Raw genomic sequence first — 21,307 nt, forward strand, 5'->3', positions numbered from 1 at the left:
TTTTACCTCCATTAGCTCCTCCTCTGACCCACACTGTAGCACGGGTGGAGCAGGGCAGTGATCCCCATCTTACAGGAGGGACAAAGAGGCCCAGAGAGGCTCAGCGACAGCCTCCTGCCCAGAGCAATGCTCCGTGCACCATGCCCTCTGGGGTGCAGTGCTGCCAGGGCAGACAGGCTCGGGCCCCACAAGATGGGCGCTCTGTTAGGCAGCCTGGCTTGCAGTCTGTGAACTCCCTGCCATACGTTCTCACTGGCCCTCCCTTCAAGCCACAGAACAGAGAGGAGATGAGCAAAACACTGAGGTTAGAGGTGAAAGAAAGGAAGGACGGTGTGGTGCGCATGCCTTAGGCAGCACTGGTGCACTTTCAAGTGGAATCCCGGCCCCTGGGGCGGGGTGGGGGGGCGTGAAGAGAAGGGGATTGAGGCAACCACTCCCCTCCTGCTCTACCTTCGAGGCAACTTCTCTGATTAAACAGAGGCATTGCTGCCGAGACAGCCCCAGAGTCGGTGGGCTGGGGTCCAGCAGATGCTTCCTGCCTATGCCCACCTTGGGTAAAGTGCCTAGCCACCTGGCTCCTGCCTCCAAGCCAGCTGTTACCGCCCCTCTTCGGCTGATCCAATTCTTTCCCTTCAAGGAAGTTCAGGGACCTCTGGCTCTCGATCTCTCCAAATGCTCTCATGCCCTAGCCCAGATTCACCAGATTCCACTTGCTTGGAAGAGAGTGGCTCCCTTGGCCTGAACTTCACAAGTGCACTTATCCCACTGCTGCCATGGAAACAAGGAATTACGGCCTCCTAGTTTCACGTCGACCAGCCCCTCTGGGGCAGCAGGCTGACACCACTGGCGTGCCCACCAGGGGACTCATGTCACTGCCAGAGAAAGCCCTCTGCACAACTGGCCTGGGGAAAGCCAGCAGCCACTCCCCCTCAGGACAACTGGTCCAGGGGGAGGCGGCGGGCACTGCGCCTCTCCCCCAGGAACAGCTGTGCCCAGAGCACAGCCCCTTGCATCCCTTGGCAGGCAGGCGCCAGCCCCTCTCAGGCTGAGGTGCTTCCACTCGGCCACAAGGTTTGTGCACAAATCAGCCATTTCTGCCGCACAGACTTCGGCAGTCAGAGCTGCGAGCCCTGCCCCCTCCCCCGACAAGCATCCAGGGCGTGTCACATTCCCACCTTCACAGCCACCAAGAATGGGGACCCTGAGCCGGGGCTGGTCGGGGTTCCCAGCTCGCACTCCTCCAGGAGAAACACATCTTCATCCTCCAGGACCTTGTCCAAAAAGCCTATCGCCTCCTCTTCCTCTTCCATGGCAGCGGGAGCCGCGGAGGGCAAACAGGAAGCAGGGTCCCAGCAGCAGCGGCAGCGGCAGCCGTGGCCGCCGGCGCCCAGGAGCGAGGCCGGCAGGCGGGGACGGGAAGAGCGTGCAGGGCAGGCCTAAACCAGCACGCGGGCCTCCCCGGAGTCCGTCCTGGCGCCCGGCCACCGGCTGCCGATGAAAGGCTCCATTATGAGCCTTCTCCCGCCCGCCGGCTCCGGGTCCTCCCGGAGAAAGGGGAAGCGGGGCGTCCGTGCGGCCCCGGCTGCCTCTCGCGGGGAGCTCCGCCGCCGCTGCCGCCGCCGCGATTCCAGGGCTGTCACCGGAGCCCGCGCGCCCCTGCCGGCCGCCGCGGCCCTTCCTGCCGTGCGCGCCGGCTCTCCAGGCAGGCGGGGCCCCGCTCCCTGCCGCCGCTCCCAGCCCGGCCGGGCGCCCCGCCGCCGCCGCCGCCGCCGCCGCCGGCCCCACAGATCCCGCCCTCCTGGACGCGGAGGTTCGCGTTCGCTCTCAAGACACAGGAAATGCACGACTCGACGGGTGAGGTGGAGCCGTTCCCTCTCTGCGGTCGCCGGGCCAGCCGGCTGGCGGAGGCTTCGGGAGCGCGGAGGAGGGGCGACGAGGCCGCAGCCGGGCCGGGCGCAGGGGGAGGTCCGCTTCCCAGAGACAGGCTTTATTTACAGCCCCTCACCGGCCCCGCGGGCAGGCGGGGGCGGAGCGGACGAGCAGCTGCCCGCACAGCCTCGCGGGCCCCCGGGCCAACCTCGGTGTCACCTTGGGATGCCTACGAGCCCCTTCTCATTTCCGCCTCAGGCTCTGACACCTTTGAGGAAGGGAGGCCAAGCCCTGGTGAGAAACCATAGTTTCTTTACATCGCCACCGTGGCTGAGGGAACAAGGCTTTGTGCAAAGGAGGCCTGACCTGCCTCGCCACGAAAGCACAAGTGCCAGCCAGGGGCTGCAGCTGGGCCGCCTCGGGCAGCCGGAGGTGCCACACCTCCTACTCACAGATTAGCAACACCACACCTCCTCAGAGCTCTTCTCCCTCAAGAGGGGCCTGGGCCCAGTAGAACCAGCCCCACAGGGGAGGGTACACTTAACCCAGGACCAGGAGCACGCCAGCCCTGCCCACCCCCAGCCTGCTTCCCCTGGCTTCTTCCATGGTTACAGAAGCTAAACTCTGGTCCCCTAGCCCCATCCAGAGATGTAATCCATCTACTCTCATGGGGGTGGAGTTTAAGGGCAGCAGCTGGGAAAAGCTCTTTCACAATACCTAGGGCAAAGGTTGCCAACTCCAGCACCCAAGAGGGTGCAGGTAAGATTAGTTAGTGAAATGAGCCAGGTAGGGACCAGGTGAACTGAAGAAACTGTCACTCAGCTCCAGCTGCTGGCTGCCAGGGGCAGTGCAGGCTCAAGGTTGCCCCATCTTGGATTGTTCAAGAGAAGCTGGAATCCGGATTGTTAGGTGATAGCTCTCAACTTAAAAATGATTGCAGATAAATTATATTTAAAAAACAAAACATGATGCAGTCTCAATGAAACACATCTGTGCACTGAATCAAGCCCACAGACAAGGTTGCTGCCTTCTTGCAGTTGGTTGTGTTTCTTTGAGGGAAGGTTGGGAGGGGTGTGTGTGTGGGGGGGGTTGTTCCTTTAATATCACCTCTGTCCCATTTCATCACTGGACCTGGCATCTTGGAATCAAATTCAGCTTCACACACGACCAGCCCACTACTTATCTTTATAAACCTGTATAATACGTGCCACCAGCCGGACAGATCAAGTGAAAACTCCGGATTCTGAGTAATGAGCCCTGAAGCTCCAGCCCCACTCACGCCAATCCCCTCAATCTCCCACCAGCCCCCAAACCATGTCTCTAGTCAGGGATTTCCTCAAAATCTTCCTGATGCTTCTAGCTCACAAGTGTCTCTCCCAGTACACAGTTGCCAGACCAGCCAGTGTGGTTCTTAATGATACAGTGTCTGAGTTGTCCATTAATGCCTCGTGTGTCTACCACCGGCCTCCTTATACACACGGCACATCCCCTGTCAGGTGGCAACTGTATGGCCACAGGGGGAAGAGTCCAGCTCTTCGGAGCTCGTTTGGAAATGCATTCCAAAGGGGGGGTTAACGGCGCGCCATCCTAGGCCCACCTGGGGTCATCACCTCTCCTTCCCACTGGGCATCTCAGCTGAGAACAGGGCCCTTGACTGATCCTCCAAGCTGGGTGGAGGGTTGAGGAAGAGCGAGGAGGGAAAAAGGAGAGGAATGGACATGGTTCCTTATCCCAACTCCCCCAAAAAAGTCTGTGGAGGTTCTGAGCTCTGGGTGGGGCTCCTGCCATTCTGTTAGAGCTGTCCTCACCAGTAAAAGGTTTCTCCCTGTCACCATAGCTGAAATGCAGACCGAGGGATTTGGCGTAGGTTCTCTGGGGCCTCAGGGCTGACGGGGCTCCCCAGCGGCACAGCCCACCCCACACCCGCCCTCTCCCTCATCCCTGGTTCTTCCCTGTCCCCGCCTGGGCTGGGTTATAAATAGCTGGCGTAGATCTGAAGGGCCCTCTCAGCCACAATTCCTCATTTGGTTTGGGCGGGTGAGGCTGTTCCCAGCGCTTGGGAAAAACCAGGCCTGGCATTCCCCAGGGCACAAGTGTGCCAGCCCGGGGCTCTGTGCCAGTCTGTCTCCCATCCTGCAGGCTCCGAGTGCACGGCATGGGCTGCCCGCTCCGGTCGGACAAGCAGGTGTAATGGGAGAAGGGCCTAACAGCCCAAGGGACCCCCCCCCCGGCACAGTGTCCCTTCCCCCACCCAAAGGAACATGAGGGGCCCTCAGGAGTCTCCGAGAGTACCCCTGTCTCCACTCCCCATGCCCCTACCTAGCACGGCAGTGTCGACACCCACTTCTTCCAAACTCTGAAAGCTCTCAGAAGCTGCTCCCTGAACATCCAAGGCATCTCCACTCCACCCCACCCGGGTTGGCTGGAAATTCCAGTGAGTAATTTGAATGCCCTTCCATCTCCACTGGGCACACAGACTCCACTCAGTTCTGCCCCTGGAGGGAAGTGACTCACAAGTCCCAATGGTGCTTCCTCCCTTTCCCCTACCAATGCCCTGGACACGAGCTTCCTCCCTGCGTCCTCTACAACTCTGCCTGCTTTGGCCTGGCTCCGGACCCTCCTCTCCAGAGAAGCAGCTGCTCCAAAGGCCTCTAAACGGCCTTATTCCAAAGTCAGAGGCCGCCTTCTCTGCTCCTCAGCCTCTGCAGTCTGGCTGCTCTTAAATCCCTCAGCTTCTGTGGCCGTGCTGATGCTGCCTCTGATCGCTCTGGTTCCGGCTGGCCCTTCTTCTTCCTGCCTCCTGTACGTGTGGAGTCGCCCCTTCGGACCAGGCCGCAGCCCTCTGCTCTCTATCCTTGGAGAACTCATCCCTTCTCACTGCTAGGCCAACGGCTACCCATCACCATCTGCAGCTCCAACATCTTGCTCTGCTGCAGTGTGACATCTGTGCTGTCAGCTGGTTCTCCTCACTTGTCCCATGAGCAGCCCCTCAGCTCCACATCTCCAGACCAAACGACCCTTCCCCCTCCCTAAACCGGCCTCCCCTTCTGGCTTCTCCACTTCTGTTGGCGGGGCCGCCATCTTGTGACTCTTCCTCCCCTCGGGCCCCACGTCCCTTTCACCAAGTCCCCTTGGTTCTTCCTTCTCTTCCTTTTCCAAAGCCGCCACCCCAACCAAGGTTTGTAGAATCTCACACCTACATAACCGCAATAATATTCCACTTTGACTTCTGATCTTGCCTGTCCACCTATCTGTTCATTCAACCCAGAGAAGGCCTGGCATTACAAATACACAGACCTGGGAGACACAGGCCTTGCCATTAGAATGCTCTCAACCCACAGGGGGTGAAGGACATATAAACAAATGAGGCAGTGTTCTCACTGGTCAACACAGTGGGGACACAGGACAAAGGCACTAACCCTGCCTGAGAGGTAAAGCTCCACAGAGGCGTGGCTTCTGAGCAGCATCTTAAAAAGGGGAAGCATTTCCAGGCAAAGGGAGGAAAATGTTTTGTAAGGAACCCCAGGAAGCACAGCTGGAGGACAGAAAAGGGGCAGGTGGTGAACCTGGAGAAGTGGGCGGGAACCACTCCCCCCCGAACAAGGGGCACGGACTGAGATTTCAGACACCCACCAAATCCACGCTTTCCACGCCACCAACAGTTTACTCTCCCCAAACCCAACAGCCTTCTCTCACACTCATTCTCCATCCCCTCATTCCCTTACCCACTCAATCAACAAGTATCTATTCATTGCCCACCATGCACCAGGTGCTGTGCTAGCATCCAGGACACAGCCACAAGTGGGACGCTTTGTCTCTACCTCCGTGGGGGCTGATGGTCTCGGGGACAGACTGACCACCGTGAGCCAAGGCAGGGCCAGGGGAAGGGCACGATCTCAGAACTCTGGGGCTAAGGTACAACTATTCCAGAAAGAATAACGTGGAAAAAGCTATTGTGATTTCATGTGTTCTCACCCTCTGACTCAGCACCTCCACATTAAGGAATTTTTCTGCAAAAACATTTCTACAAGGACTCAAAGATCTTTGTACAAAGATGTTCACTGCAATGATGGTTACACCAGTGAAAGACTGGAAACAGCCCAAATGTCTAACAGAAGAGGACTGGCTAAGGGAATTATGGTACAACCATTAAAAGAAACACTGCATACAGTCATGAAGGAGAATGAGTTGGTCTTTAATTACTGATATGCAAGATGTCCAAGACTTATTAAATAACCAGAGAAAATTGCATAACAGTATTAATAGTATGATCCCACTTTTTTAAAACGTATATATATGTAATATATACACAGAGAAAAATGTACTTTTTACATATATGTGTATATATATATATATGTACTATCTCACATGGAAAAAGAAGATGTCTCTTAACAGACATTCTCTCTGTAGGATGAGACTTAAGGAGACTTTCACTTTCCATATTATATGTTTCTGTAAAGTTAGAATTTTCAGTGATGTAATCAGGAAAAATAAAGAAATTTAAAAAAGAAGTGTGGTAAGTGCTATAATTGGGCAAGTAGAGAGTCACAGAAGGTTCTCCAGAGGAGGTGACATTAAAACTCCTACCTGGGGCTTCCCTGGTGGCGCAGTGGTTGAGAGTCCGCCTGCCAATGCAGGGGACACGGGTTCGTGCCCCGGTCCGGGAAGATCCCACATGCCGCAGAGCGGCTGGGCCCGTGAGCCATGGCCGCTGAGCCTGCGCGTCCGGAGCCTGTGCTCCGCAATGGGAGAGGCCACAACAGTGAGAGGCCCGCGTACCGCAAAAAACAAAACAAAACAAAACAAAAGAAACTTCTACCTGAAAATGAACAGGGATTAGCCATGCCAGGGGGACTCAGGGGCAGACAGGATAGCATGAGGCATAATGAAATGAGTTCAGTCTGGGTGGCAAGTCTTCATCCATTCAACCAATACTTACTAGGCATCTCTTATGTGCCAGGCGCAGTTCTAGGCACTACAGTTTGCAGTGAGCAAACATTTTGGTACAAAAGTGACAAAGCTCCGTGGCAGAGCTCACAGTCTAGCTGGGAGGTTGTAATGAGCCTGCAGAGGTAGGCAGAGGTCGAGTGGTCAGGTCAGGCGCGGCCTTGACAGCATTGCTACGGGCAGGCATTGAAGAATTTTACAGGGAGTGACCAGACAGTGTTTCAGTGCATCCCTCCTGCTGACATCAGATTACTGTTTCTAAAACACTGCTCACTCTGTACCCAGCAGGAAGCCACCAAGTCAGCCCTAACAAGGGCAGTGGGGCCCTTGCTGATGACTCAACTGATCAAACGGTTGACAACAACTTCTGCTGTTTGCTGTCCCATGAAAGGGCCAGGTGCATTCTCACCTCCAGGCCTTGACCTGGCTTGGAGCCCCCTCTCCCTCCTCTCTGCCTATCCCTGGCCCTTCCAACTTCCTTGGTAGGAGCTCAAGTCCCACCTCCAGACTTTCTGGAGCTCAGCAGACCCTGGGCCAATGAGAACTGACCCCAGGGGCCAGTGCCAGGGGCACTGTGTCACTCGGTCCTCCCAGCAGCCCTTCCAGATAGGAGGTATATATCCTTATTTACAGCTGAGGGGACCAAGACTCTACAGGTTATCCAAAATCACAGAACCAGAAAGACATAAGGCAAGGGCACTGAGGTTCCTGTTTTGGAGAGGTGGCAGAGAACAGCGGTGGTGAGCACCCACCACTGACCCGCTGTGGGACCTCAGGTGGGTTATGTCACCTCTTTGCACCTTAGTTTTCACATCTGTAAAATGGGGCAGTAACGGTGCCTACTTCCCAAGGTGTGGTGAGGACTAAATGAGTTAGTATTTATAAAGTGCTACAACAGTGCCTGGCATTTAGTAAGTGCTATGGAAGCGTTTCTCTTCTTTCTCTTCTTTTTTCTGCCACATAGGCAGGAGGGGGGCTGTGTGGCTTTTCAGACAGAAGCAACCAGCCCATAACCCTGTGGGAGGAAGGTCCACAAGGGCATCATCAGAGCATCATCGTGGGAAGAAAGTGCTAGCACCCACTAGCGGAGGAACTAGGTGAGGAGGATGGAAAAGAGAGTCCGTGGGTAAGAGCCAGCCTGCTGCTGGGATGCTCCCTGCCCTTCTGCACCCTGGCAGAACCCAGAGCCCAGGGGGACATCCAGCCTCTGCCCCCTGGCGGCTCACCTGTGTGGCCAAACGTCTCAAACTGAAGGCGTTCTCAGGGGCAATTTCACACCTCTTGGTGCGATTAGGCGGGTCGGTTGGCCTCCCTGCCCCACCCCCAAAGACTCCCGAACCTCAAGGACAGAGAATGGGTCTGGCTCACTCTCCTATCCACTGTCCCCGGGACCTGCAGGAGATGAGCAAACCTTCACCGAATACATGTTGCTTTGGAAGTCGCCTTACTGGCTGATGTGAAACACACAGCACAGTAGCAGGGAGAGGGAGATCCCAGGCAGGCTGTGAGCACTACGGGATGCTCCAGGTCGGCTGCGTGTGGTCAGTCAGGGAAGCCCAGATCCCAGCCATGTGTGAAAGGGGGGCGATGAGCCAGAAATGCCAGGGAGCACCAGCCATGGAGGGGCTGAGGACCACAACCAGAGCACTGTCTCCCTACTTCCTATTCACATCCCCCTCAACTCACACAAGCCAAGGAACCCCCTGAGCCATAGCTCCTTCATCTACAAAATGGGGGGCTCTCCCAGTGGTTGCAGGGATAGGTGGTGATGAAGCACCTGGCACGTAGTGGGAGCCAGGCAAGCTCCTCCTCTTTGGAGTGGGGACCAAGATCCAGAACGGGGGCAATGGGGAGCAAGGCTGCTGAGGCAGGAGGTCGGCAACCTGAGGAGAGATGTCTCTGGTTTTACCTGCATCTGGAAACTCCTGGGAGGCGTAAAGATAAAGGGCAGCCGCCAACCCACCCAGCCCAGGCCTCGAACGCCGTCCAAAGAGAGCAGACCGGGACACCACCTCAGATGTTCCCGGCTTGCCACGTGGCTTCTCCTTTCACCTAGAAGCGACCTCCTCGTCCTGCACCTCAGATCCCAAACCCCAAGGCTTCAGAAGGGACCAGGAAGGGAAGAGGGGGCAGCAGTTCGTCCTAGCTTCATCCCCTGAGACTGTATCTGCCCTGCCTCCCTGCTCCCTGGCCAACCCAGTGCTACTTGATTCAATTCCATAAACGCCGGGTGAATACTCCTAGGTGCCCGGGAGCTGCTGATGCGGGTCCCGGAGATGATCGGGGATCAGGGCTCTGGATCTCGCAGGGCAGACGTGCCCCACAAGTAACTGTGCATGGTCCCCAGACAGGGGAGGGCTCAGCCATGGGCTGGAAAACCTTCACAAGGGAGGTGGTATCTGAGGGGACCTGGGAGCACCACACAGACTCCAGCGTCAGAAAGACCCAAGTTTAGGGATTTCCTGACAGTCCAGTGGTTAAGACTCTGCTCTTCCAATGCAACGGGCACGGGTTCAATCCCCAGTCAGGGAACTAAGATCCCACATGCAGGCACGGCCAAAAAAAAGAATAAAAGAAAGACCAAGTTTAAGTATATCTCTGGCTCCCCATGTAAAAGGCTCAAGGTGAGTCTAAGTAGCTGTGAGGAAGGGGGGGTTGTGCGGGGGAGAGGGGAAGATGAGGATGACAACGGCGATCATCTCAACTCTCCCCCACCTATCTTTAAATTATCCTGCCGTCTGGAGTCTAAACTCCTCAATTCAGCAGTTAGTGCAGTACTAACATGTACAGACTTTACTGGCAGCATCTCATAGAAGCCTCCCAAGAGCTGTGGAGGTCAGGAGGGAGGAAATTCTCAGTATCTTCACTTTACAGATGAGCGAACTGGAGCTCAGATGAGTGAAATCCCTCAGGTCACACAGCTAGGAAGTGGTGGCACTGAGACAACAACCAGATCTTCTCTCTGCCTTGTGGCCCCTTTTCACGGTGCCTCCCGAGAGGGGAGTCAGAGGAGTCCATGGCTTGTGGGGCACACGCTTTTCTGAATGACCACGGTCCTGGCAGGGGAACATGTGCCCCGCTTGTCAGTGAGATGCAGAGTCCCGCCCGTCCTTCCCAGGGTGAAAGCAGGCCCTCTCTGCTGAACTGAGCCACCAGAGGGAGCTGTACTCAGCCTGGGCTTGGGGAGAGTGAGGGTCTGAAGGGCGGGGCTTCAACTTTCACCCTGATACCTCGCTGGGCTGCACACTGGGGCACATCTAAGGTGAGGGCAGAGTGAGGCTGCAGGGCGTTCTGGGGAGTGAAGAGCATTTGTCCTGCAACACCGGAGACCCAGTTTCATCTGGGCTACCACACCTGGGAGGACAGATCTGACCCCAGAAAGGAGGTTGCAAAAGCAGATTCAGTTGCTGTCCAGCAAATATTTCATTAGACCAGGTCCTCGCAGTGCTCTGGGCTCCCCACCCCTCTAACGGCTGGTGAGAAGAGTCTCGTGGGCCCTGGGTGCCAAGGACTGAGGACCCACAGTGAGCCAGGCCCAGCGCTGCAGGCCTCACCTGAGCTATCCCAGTCCGTCCTCTCAACAACCCTTCAGGTGATTAGTCCTATTTAGAGATGAGGAAACTGAGGCTCAGAGGGGCTATGACACTGATCCAGAGTCCCACAGCTAGAGAGCAGAACATGTTCATCTATGCAGAGCTCACGTCCCTTCCATTCTCTGAGCTGCTGGGAGAGTAAGACCGTGAGGGCTAGTTTTATGCATCAACCTGACGGGGCCACAGATACCTAGACGTTTGGCCACACATTATTCTGGGTGTGTCTGTGAGGGTGTTTCTGGATGAGATTAACACTTGAATCAGTTGACTGAGTAAAGCAGGTTGCCTTCCCAATGTGGGTGGGCCTCATCTCATCAGTTGAAGGTCTGGATAGAACAAAAAGGCTAAATAAGGGAGAATTCACTCTCTCTGCCTGTCTTTGAGCTGGGACATAGGTCTTCTCCTGCCTTTGGACTCAATACGGACTAGAGCTTACACCATCAACTCTCCTGATTCTCCAGCCTTTGGACTCAGACTGGAACTAACTATACTGTCCGTTCTCCCGGGTCTCTAGCTTGCTGACTGCAGATCTTGGGACCTTTCAGTCTCCATAATCTAGTGAGACAATTCCTTCTAATAAATCAATCCTTCTCTCTCTGTATCCTAATGGTTCTGTTTCTCTGGAGAACCCTAATATAAAGACCAAACCTTGGGCTTCCAGGAACAAGTTGGATGCACATTTACGTGTGGAATGTCCGGCTGCCAGAGGGTAGATATCTGAATATCTAGAACAATCATCTGATTTGGTCCAAAAGTCCCCTTGGTTCCCAACGCCCCAACAGGAAGCCTGGCAGGGAGGGGACCTGCCTGGTCAAATGAGCAGAGCCAAGCAGCAGAAACCTTGGCTTTCTTTTTCTTTCCTTTTTTTTTTTTAAAAAAAAACTGAAACAGCCCTCAAGTACTCCGGAAGAGGTGTGTCAACTCTCTCCAGCACCCCAACGTACACAGCAATACTTGCTGAGTCCACTAGATGGGGCCAGTGACACAGCAGAGAGGGCAGAAATGCAACTCAGGAGGGAAGGTAGGCAGGCAGCGGGTACACTGGGCTGGAATCTTTGCTAGGATCCCCAAGTTGGATTAATGCTCCCCACCCCTACCTTGTATAATTTCTAGACAATGGTGCAAAAATTAATCCTGGGCTTCGCAAGCACTTTGGTCAGTTGTCACTGTAGCATCTCTTGGATTTCAAAGTCCTCAAACCAAGCTCTTCCCTTGGGAGTCACCAAGCAAAATGGGCAGCATCGTAGTAAAGGAAGTCCCTGCCCCGAAGCCTCAGAGCTCCAGGTGGGGGCATCTCCCTGTTATGCCTGTGACCCGTTTCACTAGAGAAAGCACCTGAGTACCTTCCACCAGGGAACCTAAAAGTCGATGGACAAAAAGCACTCCAGCAAGGTGGTCATGTGATGAGGGAAGGAGACAGGACAGGAAGGCAGAGGAGAAAGGGAAATAAATGGCTTTTCTCTTCAGCAAGTGGCTCTAATCTGGCCACACGTTCTCAACTCTCAGCCAGGATTCCTGGTGCTGTGTTGAGTCCTACAGTGACTCTTTCTGCACCAGCTCACAGGGGTAATAGCTGAGTCTCCGGGATGGGAGGGGGATGTCTCTAAGCCCTGTTGTGGTCAGAGACCTAAAGGCAGAGACGGGAAGCGAGAGCTGTCACTTTGCTTCCCCTGGTTAGAGTCAGTTCAGGTCCCAGAGCACCCTCTCCTCCATCAGTAGCAAGAATCCTGCCCCGCAGGTCCAAGATGGCTGTCTCTCACCTGCCACCCTTCCTTAGGACGACAGGACAATACCCCAGAACGTCAGCTGTGGGGGGCCTGAACCTGATCGATGCCCTTGCCCATCACTTCCACCTCCCACCTGCCCCCACCATCCCTTCCCAAACTTGCACTGCCTGGCAGCTGGTAAGCTCTGCCTAGGCTTCTGTTGCCATGGCAACAATGTGGCTTCCCCCAAGTGGGAAGCTGGTTGCCAAGGCCCTTGTTGCCAAAGGCTATAACAGCCACCCGGCTGTGTGAAGAGGGGGTGAGAGCTCTACGCAGGGGTGGAGGGTGGCCGAGGAGGCTGGGAGGGAAGGAAGCAGGGGGTTCGCAAGAAATGGTAGGGTCCAGGCAGTCCCCTGGCTGGAGTGGGTGTGTGCTGGGCCCTGCAGGAGAGAAACAAGTATCTTGCAGCAACTCAGTGACTGCTCCTCGAGGGTAATAGAGGGAAGAAAGGGGACCCCCCCCTACAAAACACACCTGGACACGCCCCCTACCAAGCAGGACCAAGCAATCCAAGCCACCCCCCCACCCCCCGCCCAAGAAGAAATTTGATTCTTCCCAATTTCTGAAAAATAGCCCCCAGGAATCCCTCTGTCTCACTTGCTCTTGTGTCTCAGACACACTCGCACAAGCTGAGCACGGACAGAGCTGGTCTCTGGGCCCAGGAACAGCATTAATTACAAGGATTGCAAACCTCCTCGCATCTCTATCCCTCCGCCTGTCTCGGAGCACATCCTCAATATTGCTTGTAAAATGCTTCTCTTTGGAGCAGAGCTCTCATCGGTGGACAAGAGGAGAGGTGGACACCATTACGGCTCATTCCCTTCCAGAGTCAACAGAGGAGGGCTGGACGGGGCCCTGGGTCCTCAGGGAATGCTACAGGAGCTGCTCACTCCCCCCACTGCCGCGCCGAGGCCAGCCTTGGTTTGCTGAGCTGGGACCTGTGCGTTTATAGCCCACAACTCACATATGCAGCCACTGCCCAGCCCGGGTCCAGAGCGGAGAGCCTGTTCCCTCCCACAAGGTCCCATCCTGCTAGAGAAGAACTGAGAGAGAAAGCTGAAAGAGCAAGTGAGGTGTCCAGGAGGCAGGGGAAGCAGATGGCTGGTAGAAGAGGCAGGGGTAGGTGCAGCAGTGGCAGAGAGACCAGCAGGCGGGGGGCGGGGGCTAATCTGAGAGGCCCAGGAGCACCAAGAGCAAGCCCAAATTTCCCGAGTCCTGCACCCCAGTAGCGCTCCAAGCAGAGCCTGGCCCACGACACCCATGCCTGCCTGCCCCCCCTCCCCCAAAGCCCCCTCTTCCCAAACCCAGAAGGAAAAGCAGGTGTACCTACCCCAGGTGCCAGCCCCTCAGGTGGGGTGGGGGAGATGCTGTCCCCGCCACCCTGGTTCCGGGCACTGAGCTGGGGCGACATGGTGGGCGACTCATCGATGTACGGCATGGTCTCCGAGCCCTCCGGGGGCCCCTTCTGCTCTTCATTCCCCTCTCCGTCGTAGTCGTCTGCCCCGTAGCTGAAGTCTGAGACAAGGAACAAGAAAGGCCACTGAGAGTCCTCCACGAGGGCTGCCAGGGACTGGTAGCGCAGTGGGCGCCGGCGGCGGTCCCCAGCTGCCATGCCCCGGGCCGCACCATCCACGCCCAGCCCGGGCAGGGCTGCGCGGCCCGGAGCGCCAGCAGGCACCAGGCGCTGCGGTTCAGGCGCCGCTGGGAGTCGACCGGGAGCGCCTCCGCTATTGCCACCGGCTTAATAGCATGTCAGTCGCGTATTTCGAGCTGCTGTTTCCTTTGCCTCCTGCCTAATTCCAAGTCTAAAAATTAACAGTGGTAGCAGGCAGCAGGACGCTTCCAACTCTCCTGAGTCACCATTTTGCTTTTTATAGGGAATAAGGAGGTGCGGGCGGGCCGAGCGATGTCACTTCCTGAGCCCCTCCTCTTTGGGTACCATTTGTACACTGAGCCCCATCCCTGGATCGGGGGGCAGAGCAGGGTTCGGGGTGGGGGCTGAGGAACGGCACCCGAGGGAGCCCTCACCCCTCGAACAAGGCTCCACAAAGGTCAGAGCCCAAGGCTGGCAGAGCATGGGCGAGAAGGCGGCCGGGCCTGGCAGGCATGCGGTTGCACAGCAGACTTCTCGAAAGCCGGCACTTATTTCTGTAATTTCAATGTAGGATTCCTTGGGAAAAGGAGAGAAGAAACAGCCACAGGGAAGTCAAGCTGCCGTCAACCCCATCGGCTCTGCCAGCACCACTCAGGGGCCAGAGCCCCCACCCAGACACCCCCTTCCTGGACAGCAGGCCGGGTCCATGGGGGCGCAAGGCAGCATCTCAGAAAGGCCCTCATCACACCCCACCAGTGCGGGTCTCTCCTACAGCTGTGTGAGGGACCCTCCCCCACCTCCACCCCTGGCTGGGTCTGTCCCATCATCTGCTCAGATATCACCTCCTCCACAGTGTCCCCCCCCACCCCGCCCCCAGCATCCCAGCTCAGAACTCCTACAGTGCATGGCCCTCTAGTGCCCCCAGTGATCCTGTCCATTCGTCCCTGAGCACCTGGCGCGGGAACTGGGCGACAGCCATCGCTGTGTGCCCAGCAGCCACGGCCCACGTGGGTCAGGTTCTTGGGAACGTGTGTGGAGTGAGTGAATGGGCAGAGGAATGCACCGTCCCTCTCAGGTCTGAGGCCTGAGCCAAGTTCTCAGCGGGGGCCCTGGCTCCTCCTCCTGTCACAACACACCAGCCCCCGGGGCCGCCGGCAGCCTGAGAATGGTGTCAACGGGTCACCAGGGCGCCCGGCCACGGCCACACTCAGTCCAATCTGCCCCTTTGGCAGCCGAGAGCGTCCCCCAGCCTCGCTGCACCTGTTCCTGCCGACTTCCTCTCCAGTCCTGTGCTGACGACCCATTAAGCTGTCAGGGACGTGAGCTATTATTTTTTTCCCCAGGACAGGCGTGCACGTGAAGAACCACAGGACCTAGCCATCCAGACACTGGGACGTGTGTGTGCCAGGCACCCGGGAAACAAGACCCACTGCCGGGAGGACACAGGGCTTCTGTCTCAGGAGCAGGTGGGGGTAAGCCGACTCTGCTATTTCCACCCCCCCAGTGGGGGTCTCTCCTACAGCTGTGTGAGGGACCCTCCCCCACCTCCACCCCTGCCTGGGTCTGTCCCATCATCTGCTCAGATATCACTTCCTCCACAGTGTCCCCCCTGGCGTCCCAGCTCAGAACTCCTACAGTGCGTGGCCCTCTAGTGCCCCCAGTGATCCTGGGAGGGAGGAAGAGGAACCACAGCATCTGGGCTGCCCGAGTCTGGCACTGCGAGGGAGCCCGGCTGTTTGGTGAGACCTACTCACTTTGGAGAAGCACGAGGAGGGAACGAAACACCACGTTAACCTGCGGTCTTTCCTCCAGGAGGCTCCAGGCTGCCCTGTTGGTGCCTAGAGTCAAGCGGGGGATGTGAACTCTGATGAACCCTGGCCTGGCCATCCGTTCAGATTCCAGCAGGCCCCGCTGATTCTCCTGGACACTGACCAATTCCCAGGGGTCACAGGACCAGAGCCTTCACTCTCAGGATATTTCCCAAGGGCAAGGGGAGAAGGGACCACAGGGAAAGTGGTGAGGCTTGACTCTGCCGCACAGTCTGCAGCTGCCTGGGTCACAGCAGGGTGGGAAGGCCTCTGGCAGCCTTCCACCATGTGTGCCCAATTCATCCTTATCAGAGTGGTGCGCCTGGACCCCACATCTCAACCTAGCCACATCGGAGAGGCTGCTCTCACGATCCCCAGTTCACAGGCAGAGTCACTGAGTCTCAGAGAGATTCGCACAGAAAGGATCTGAATCCAAGTCTGTCTCCAAATGCCATCTTTCCCCCTCTGAATCTCACTAATCTTCTAGGGAAATCTCCTTCTACAGCCCTCGTCAGGGGAGGCTGACCAAGGAGGGGAGAGAGGGCTGCCAGCCACAACAGCGGGGTGCCCGGGCGTGGAGGAGGGTGCCCGCAGAGCTCTCTGCAGATGTTCCTGGATACTGTCCCTTTCATTCCAACCTCCAGGAGACCCTGACAGCCCAGGAAGCCAGCCAGAGACCCCGGAGAATCCTACCAGGAAAAGGGATACAAAAGACAGAGAAACAACCCTTTGAGAAAGCAGGAGCCCTGGGGACTCAGGAGGGTGGAAATCTGCCAAGCACAGCCTTCAGTCTGTGCAGGTCCACAGACAGGAAGGCTGAGTGGACCATGGCTTGGCCAGCAGGTGTCAAAAGAGAAAAGGCAGAGGAGGCTGCTGACAGCCAATATCCATTTCCCCTCCTAGTAACAGAAATCTCACTATCTTTGGAGTGGCAGTGTGCTCCGTGGCTAGCTAAAAGGCTACTTTTCCTAGTGGTGTGGGCCATGTGATGAAGTTCTGGCCAATGAGATGTTGAGTGGATATGTGTGGAACTTTGAAGAAAGTTGCTGAGATTGTTTTCACTGGAAGGTATTTTTCCCCTCTCTCCATGCTTCCTCCTTCTGTTGCCAGTTTGGAAAGCAGATAGGAGAGCTGGAGCTCCAGCAGCCATACTGAGCCATGAGGGGACCTTGAGGATAGAACCCAGTGCTGAATATAGCTGAGCACAAAGCTAGGAGCTTGGGCCCGTGACGGCACAGTGAGCCAACATACCACCCCAGGAATGTCTACCTCTGGACTTCTTTTACATGACAGAAGAAAAATGCCTATGTTATTTAAGTCACTGTTATTTAGTTTTTACGTTATATGCAGTCAAACCTAATTATAACTGATCCAGATGGTTTTCCTTGACATTCTATCTGGGTGCTTTTCCTACGGTCTTCACTGCTCCTTCTAGTCTCCTTGGTGGAATCCTCTTTCCCCGCCCACCCCTTAAAAATTGGTATTCCCTATACATCCTTACAATAGAATACTGCTCAGCAGTAAGAGGGACAAAATACTGAGACACACAGAAATGACTCTTACAGGCATTATGCTAAGTGAAAGAAGCCAGACAAAAGAACACATCCTGTATGGCCCACTTATGTGAAGTTCTAGAACAGACAAATTTAATTTACGCTTGGAAAAAAAAAGAAAATTGTGGTTGCTTCTGGGGGTCAGGTAGGGACAGGAATTGACTGTAAGGGGCACAGGGAGTTTTCTAGGGTGATGGAAATGTTCTGTATCTTGACAGGGATTTGGAGCACACAGGCGGATGTGTTCACTGACTTCGTCAGATAGTACACCGCATCAAAGATTTGTGCATTTCACTAAATATTTAACTCTAGTTAGTGACATGAATGTTTAAGTGTCGAAGTGAAATGTATTGATGTCTGCAACTTACTCTGACGTACATAAAAAACAAGATGGGTTGATGATGTCCAGAGGGATGGCCAGATGTGTGATAAAGCAAGTGGAGAAAAATGATAATAATTATAGACTCCAGATGGTGGGTACATGGGTGTTCACTATACAATTCTTTAAACTTTTAGGTATGTTTGAAATTTTTCATAATAAAATGATGGGGAAAAATTGGTGTTCTCCAGGCTTCTGTCACCTCTACTTTACTCCCTCTCCCAAATTTTATTTATATTCTAGGGAGAGGTCTGGGCTGCAGACCCATCTCTTTGATTGTTTCCTGGACATCTCCACCCCCAGGAACTTCAAACCCAAGTTTTTCCTGAAGTTAGTCGGCCAGATCACTCAAGTTGGAAACCTAGGAGTCGGGCCAGATTCCTCCCTCTTCCTCCTTACCTCCTATACCCTGAAATATCCCCACTCCCTATCCACCTTCCCACCCTCACCAACTCTTACAAGGACAATTCCAACACTCTCTCCCCATGACTGCCAGACTGCAAATCTGATCGTGTTTCCCCACTGTTCAAAATTCAACAGTTCCCCATTCACTTCAAACTCCCGGGCTCAAGGCCTTTCCTAGTCAGCACCTGACTCTTCCTTTACAGAGTCGTATTCTGCTGCCCTGTAATATCAGACATCTTCTAGGTAGGTCCCTGAAAGGGTCTGGATAGTAGCCCCCAAATACATATGTCCAAATCCTAACCTTGGTACCCATAAATGTGACCTTATTTAGGAAAAAGGTCCTTGTAGATGTAATTGAGGATCTCTAGATGAGATGATCCTACTTTAATTGAGTGGGACCCAAATCTGATGACATGTCTTTATAGGAAACAGAAGGGGAGAAGACACAGACACAGAGAAGAAGTCCATGTGAAGATGGAGGCAGAGACCCGAGTTATCTGGCCAAAAGCCAAGGGATGCCTGGAGCCACCAGAAGTTGGAAGAGGCAAGCAAGGATTCTCCCCCTAGTGCCTTGGCAGGGAGCATGGCCCTGCCAGCACCTTGATTTTGGACTGTGGCCTCCAGACTGTGAGAAAATAAATTTTGGGGGTTTTTTTTGGCCACACAGGTTCTCAGATCTTAGCTCCCTGACCAGGGATCGAACCCATGCCCTCTGCAGTGGAAGCACGGAGTCTTAACCACCGGACCACCAGAGAAGTCCCTGTGATGACTTTTTATTTTTACTTTAATTTTTTAAAATATCTAGGGGCTTCCCTGGTGGTGCAGTGGTTGAGAATCTGCCTGCTAATGCAGGGGACACGGGTTCGCGCCCTGGTCTGGGAGGATCCCACATGCCGCGGAGCAACTAGGCCCGTGAGCTACAACTGCTGAGCCTGCGCGTCTGGAGCCTGTGCTCCGCAACAAGAGAGCCCGCGGTAGTGAGAGGCCCGCGCACTGCGATGAAGAGTGGCCCCCGCTTGCCACAACTAGAGAAAGTCCTCGCACAGAAACGAAGACCCAACACAGCAAAAATAAATTAATTAATTAATAAACTCCTACCCCCAACATAAAAAAAATATATATATATATCTCTTTATTGGAGTATATAATTGCTTTACAATGTTGTGTTAGTTTCTGCTGTACAACAAAGTGAATCAGCTATATGTATACATATATCCCCATATCCCCTCCCTCTTGAGCCTCCTGTGATGATTTTTTTTAATGACAGCCCTATGAAATTAACACAGTCCCCAAACACACAGTTTCCCACCTCTGGACCTTTGCACATGCTGTTCCTATACCTAGAACACCCTCCTCACCCTTTGACGGCCCAGCGAAGTCCTATTTAGCCTTCAAATCCAGCTCAGTTCCACCCTTCTCCTATGAACCTCCTTGCCTCCTGAATATATAAAGCGCTTTTGCAATCCAATGAGAAAAAGACGAATACCTCAACTTTCTAAATGAGTTAGAGAAATGAATGGAAAATTAAAAAGAGAATTACAAATGCCCAATGTGTGTGTGTATATATATATATACATATAATATATATATATATAAAACATATATATGTTAAATGTTAACCTCACCTGTAATCAAAGAAAATGCAAACCTCTATTTTTTGCAATTTTCCTATCAAATCAGCAAGGAAAATACTCAAGCTTGTAAGAGAACAGGCACTCTCAAAATCTCTTGGAGGATGTGTAGAACTGGCACAACTTTTCTGGAGCCAACTTGGTATCAAAAGCTTTAACAGTTGGTACAGCTTTTAACCCAGCATAATCTAAGACTGTGTCCTAAGAAATTAATTATAAATGTACATAAAATTAAAGTTACAAGGTTATTAATCACAGGGCTGTTTATGATTGTGAAATATTAAAAATAAGCTGAATGATTAATTATAGGGACTTGGGTAAATTATGGGATTTCTCCAAGATGGACTACTATGTAGACATTAAAAATTATCTGGATGACTTACATCATCTTATTAAGTGAAAAAGAAATTAATAATAGTATGTACAGTACACTGTGTTTGAAAAAAACTTCTGTATGTGCATATGTCTGTGCGTTGCCTGCAAGGCAACAATACAAAATAATTATAAAGCATTCAGATTCTGAGAATCTGGGAGCAATTAATACATGGTCTCTGCTCTCTAGGTTACTAGCAGACACTGCTTGTCTCCTACTCAATATCTATCTTCTCTCCTTCCCTGCTTACCTTATGCTGGTTTCATATGAGGTGGCAATGAACCCAGTCCCTGGCAAAATACCCACTTTCTCTGCCTCTCTTACGACTAGGAGTGGCCATTTGACATAGTTTTTGGTCAATGAGATGCAAGTGTAGGCCTCTGACAGGCCTTTGCTTTGATAATTAAAAAGGGACTTTATACCTTGAACTCAGATGTGATGACCAGAGCTACAGTGGCCATGCTGCTGCCATGAGGAAATGATCATGAAAGAATGCAGACATTTCCCGGATGCTACTGAGCTAGTGAACCACACTAGAAACAGCCTACCTCACCTCTTGCTAAATGGGAAGTATAAGCCCCTATATGTTGGATTTTCTGCCACATAAAATGAACACATTCCTAACTGAAATCCTTACAGCCCAGTAGAGGGAGGCAGTCCAACAAGCATGAAAACATCCTAGATGCTATGACAGAAGTACCTCACGGGCAAGGCAAAGAGGAGGGAGCAGGAAACAGTGTGGGTGAGAGGATGGCTGGATGGGCTTGGGTGATACTCCAAGGAAGGTGGTTTATCACTGTGGCTAAGAGCAAGGACCCTGGGGTCCCACAGTTTAGGTTCCAATCCAGGCTGAATCACATCCCACTCCTCTGTGCTCAGAAGAGTGGCTGGCACAAGGCAGCCACTTATAAATGGATACTGGTTAAACCAATGGCCGTGAAAGAGGATGACAAAGAGATGGAGTACACAGGGCTACTGCAAGGATTAAGCTGGATAACGCCCGCAAGGCACTCAGCACGTAGTAGCACCCAATAAATCTTAGCTGCTATTAGTAATATAATTAATCGAATCTTGAGAGATGTGTGGGTGCTTGCCAGGCAGATGGGGGACAGGAGCCGAGTTCCAGGCAATGAGAAGAGGCTTGGCAAAGGCACAAAGTGCTTTAGGGGGCTATAAATAGCCCAGCCTGGCTGGAACACTGAGTGAGCAGGGGGCTGAGGGGCAGATTGCACCGGAGAAGTGGGCACAGACCAGCACACCCAGGGCCTTGTGAGCTGAGCTAAGAGTTAGGTAGGACCCAGGGAAGACGGTTGATCTGCACCACTTCCTACAGTGGGGTCTTGCCAGCCACACGGTTGCCGGGCATCTCTAACTTTAGATAATTTCTCC

At 53.8% G+C, this 21,307-nt stretch overlaps 1 protein-coding gene across 2 annotated transcripts in view; it reads right to left on the minus strand.

Annotated features, from left to right (window-relative positions):
• ABR (ABR activator of RhoGEF and GTPase) overlaps positions 1-13,787 on the minus strand; it is a gene marked incomplete at its 5' end in the record, with an annotated part of 92,674 nt that extends 78,887 nt beyond the window's left edge. The window contains one exon of one of the 2 annotated variants that reach the window (XM_082678749.1): positions 13,506-13,787. In XM_082678749.1, the coding sequence (XP_082534875.1) occupies positions 13,506-13,787 (282 nt within the window). Of the gene's footprint in view, positions 1-1,175; positions 1,434-13,505 lie in introns of those variants that run through there. The other variant, XM_082678750.1, reaches the window with a different exon arrangement.
• Between the last annotated feature and the right edge of the window lie 7,520 nt (positions 13,788-21,307).

Source organism: Grampus griseus, assembly GCF_964374135.1.
Source record: "Grampus griseus genome assembly, chromosome: 20".
Lineage (NCBI taxonomy): Eukaryota > Metazoa > Chordata > Mammalia > Artiodactyla > Delphinidae > Grampus > Grampus griseus.